The 3,890-nt window shown below is 35.1% G+C and overlaps 1 protein-coding gene across 1 annotated transcript; it reads left to right on the top strand.

Moving 5' to 3' along the window:
- Positions 1-1,141: 1,141 nt before the first annotated feature.
- LOC127796337 (probable WRKY transcription factor 75) lies at positions 1,142-3,062 on the top strand. Its single transcript, XM_052328421.1, has 2 exons — positions 1,142-1,618; positions 2,575-3,062. Exons 1-2 carry the CDS (start codon positions 1,221-1,223, stop codon positions 2,750-2,752), a joined length of 576 nt encoding a protein of 191 aa, XP_052184381.1. The 5' UTR covers positions 1,142-1,220; the 3' UTR covers positions 2,753-3,062.
- The last annotated feature ends 828 nt before the right edge of the window (positions 3,063-3,890 follow it).

Here is a 3,890-nt window from a genome sequence, read left to right as displayed (position 1 = left end):
TAATGGAATGTGTTAGAGATCTAATGAGTGAAATGGGCTGCGGTGGGTGGCTTGTGTCACTTGTTTGTTCATCTCAATTGCCCTCTCCAATCCCAATTAAAAGTGTAACATGGTAGATGGCAATTATGCTCTCTCTCTCTCTCTCTCTCTCTCTCTCTCTATATATATATATATATATATATACACACCTAAAAACGATGTAATTTATTAATAAAATGAAAAACACGCATGCAGATGCAGTAGACAGGAAGAAGAAGAAGGATACAAGTGAAATTTATTTATTCATAGGGTTAGGGAGAATGGTTGGTAGTTTCCTGGGGTCCAATATTCTTTGGGTCAGGTTGCCATATCAGTACCGTCAATTTCCGCCAAACTCGAATGATCACATGAATGAGCTATGAAACTTCATTGATTTGAACGCACGTGCTTTGAAAGGGGGTTGGGGGGGGGAGAATGATGGTCGCAGAAAATCAAATTAATTAACAACTGGTGGCCAATTAACCAGGAATGGTTTTCACTTATCAACTAGTTAACTACTCTCTCTCACAAACGCATATATATAGAAGATCTTTTGTAAGTAGTGTTTATGATACAAGTTAAGTGGTTAAATCATGATAAATTAAAATTTGCACTAATATATCGTAAGTTCAATTTCTTATTCTACATAATGAACCAAAATTTTCACCTGCGACTTATTTCATTTGTCAAATTAAGGGCACGAATAACGGAGAATCGTGCAAGAACGGTAATCTCAAAATCTTATGTAAGTATATATGTAGTAACAATTCTCTCTAATACTAATTAATTAAACTACCCTTTGTAAAAGAAGAATAGAGTAGATTAAATTAAAAACGTTTTTAGTGGCAAATATTAATGATATATTGTAAGTGGAGGGCAACTCTGTGTCATTTCACGGGCTTAATCATGAAGCGTTTTTACTTTTTTTTTTTTTTTTTTTGTTTCCTCTAACCCTGGTAGACTTATGTGAGAAAATACCTACTTGTTGTGGTGGTGGCTAATTAATTCTTGCATTTACGTGCCGTTCACGCCAGCAGCAAACATAGGATAGAGCTAAGCCAGCCGCCCCCCTCCCTTTTCTCCCAAACCTTCCAATAATAAATACCCGCTTTTTCCAAACACATAAAGCCATTTTCCTCCTCTCCTCTTTTCTTCTGCTTCCTCTTCACACTGCTTGCTTGCTCTCTCTCTCTCTGTCTCTCATGGAGATTTACGGTGGAGTTTTTCCATGTTCGTCTTCAGCATCATCGGCGCCTCTGTTGTCGCTCAACGTGCTGGATTCCAATGCTTACTCGGAATTTCAAGCGGCCGACAAATCGCATGGATTCTTGGGGTTGACGGCCAACGACATGGGACTTCCGAATTCGGAGGTTAATTTGATGAACGATGCTTGTCGCGGCCAAAGCTTTGCTTCCACTGTCACCACTGATCAAACTGATCACGAGATGAAATCGTCATCATCGGGGAAGAAGAAGGGCGAGAAGAAGATCAGGAAGCCTAGATTCGCTTTCGAAACGAGGAGCCAAGTTGATATTCTCGACGATGGCTATAGATGGAGGAAATATGGCCAGAAAGCCGTCAAGAACAACAGGTTTCCAAGGTAATCAAAAACCAATCCTTTATTATATATCGTCCTTAATTAATTTGGCTCCAATTAACCAACCTTGATGTTTGACAAAACCGGCTAACCTACCGTACGACGTCAGCCTCAAAATTAGCCTTGGTTACCGCATATATATACAATCAATCTTTATCTGCTAAATATTGCAGCTCAAGTATTGGATTAAAGTTTGTGCCACATACTGTGATCTTCGATCAATACCTTTACCTTGTCTTGATGACTGCGAACTATTTACGTTCTAAAGTGAATCTCCATCGGTGTAGTAATATTAATTAATGGTTTGGCTAAATGTCAAATTCATGGGTCGGTAGACGAATTAATGTTAGTTCGTGCGCAAATAGAAAACTTGTCAAAAGTTGGTACGGATGCATAGCATTGGTTTCACACTGTTCAATGCTAGTTAAGAAGGGTGGTTCATCGGGATGGCAAGTAAGAGGTTAAATTAAACTAGTGAAAGTATTTGGATTAAATTCTGAACTCAACATGCATGTCTCTCCATATACAGCAATGAAACCATCCAAACTCTCATTCCAATTACTGCTTCTTCTAATTAAAGAGTATGGAATTCTCTCTCCCAAGTACTAGAATGGAGAATTCGAGTAAAATATGGATCGATATATATATATATATATATTTAGCAAAAATAAAAATATGGTTCGATATATATATTATATATATACATGTGATCGATAACCTCGACTTCCATGCATAGAAGGATAATTGAAAACAAGGTTGATGGTTGATAATTGAAAAGCTTCAAGCTTGAATCAATTCACAAATAAAGCATGCATGCATGGATGCATATATGATTTCAATATTCCAAGATTTGTTTTTAAGTTTGAAAGAGTTTTGGAGTTATATAATTGTAATAACCCTTGTCCAATAAGTATCTGATTATTAAATTAATGCTTGGTTTTGATCTTGACGTATTGTAGAAGCTATTATCGATGTACTCATCAAGGCTGTGGTGTAAAGAAACAAGTCCAGCGCCTATCGAAGGATGAAGCAGTAGTGGTAACAACTTACGAAGGAATGCACTCACATCCAATCGAGAAGTCAACCGATAACTTTGAGCACATACTGAACCAGATGCAGATCTACACTGCCTTTTGATTGAGCTCTCCAAAAATTGATGAGGACGAGCCCAAGATTTTTGTGAAATACACACTCCCAAAATATGCAGAGTTTAAATAAAATGCATATGTGCCCTCTTAATCAGAAGCTACTCTTAACAAAACAAAAAAAGAAACGTTTTTTAGCTAGCTAGCTAGGTGCTTTATGTGCAAATAATTAAAACTTAGTTTCATAGCTTGTTTTTTTGGTTCTTGTCTTCTTTCTTTCATATGTAAGCATGCAATATGTACACCCACCATGTTGATTACATATATGGTAATGAATTTAATGGCAATGGCCCCTTTTATTATGGATTTAGATAATTTTTAGAGAGTTTTATATTAAGATTCAACCACATTGAATGATATGCAAAACCTCTTCTTTTTTTTTTTTTTTTCTTCTTAATTAGTGAGTACTCACCCTATCTATGATTAGAGGTGTGTAAAATTTCGATTTAACTGAAATAACTGAATCAAATAGACCAAAATTGTTGGTTCGTTCGATTTTGCGAAAATTCAATTTGGTTCATTTTTTTTTTTTTAAGAAATTTCAATTTTTCGATTTTAGTTTGGTTTTTGAGTTGGAAATAACCAAAATTAGGGGTGTGTGTTTGATTATAACCGAACTACTGCACTAATCGAAGTAACTAAATCAAACTAACCAAATTTGGATTTGCGATAACTGAACTGAAAATTTTACTAAAAAACCAAACCGAACTGAAAGCTTAATATAATAATCGACTTAACCAAAATCGAAGAAACAAATAACTGAAAACTGACTATAACTGATATACCGAACTGAAGAAATCGAACTAACTGAATTCAAATACAATAAACTGAAACCTACTACTGTTATCTCTAATTTTAAGCCCATTAATTAATGATGACCTTATCTTTCTTAATAGTTTATTCCTACAAAAAAATGGCATAAAAATCATATATATAAGCATTATCAAATACAATAAACAACACTGTTGAACATATGTTACATATCCTCTCACATACAAAAAACGAAACCTACTGCCACTATCTTTAGAGTTTGACATTTGTTGAACAAATCCTCACAGTCACATTCAAATACAAAGGATGGAAACATACATTAAAATCATTTATGCATCCTCACATAGTCACATTTCAAT

Source organism: Diospyros lotus, chromosome 3 (genome assembly GCF_014633365.1).
Source record: "Diospyros lotus cultivar Yz01 chromosome 3, ASM1463336v1, whole genome shotgun sequence".
NCBI lineage: Eukaryota > Viridiplantae > Streptophyta > Magnoliopsida > Ericales > Ebenaceae > Diospyros > Diospyros lotus.
The sequence above is the reverse complement of the archived record's forward strand: the minus strand, read 5'-3'. Positions and strand labels throughout refer to the sequence as shown.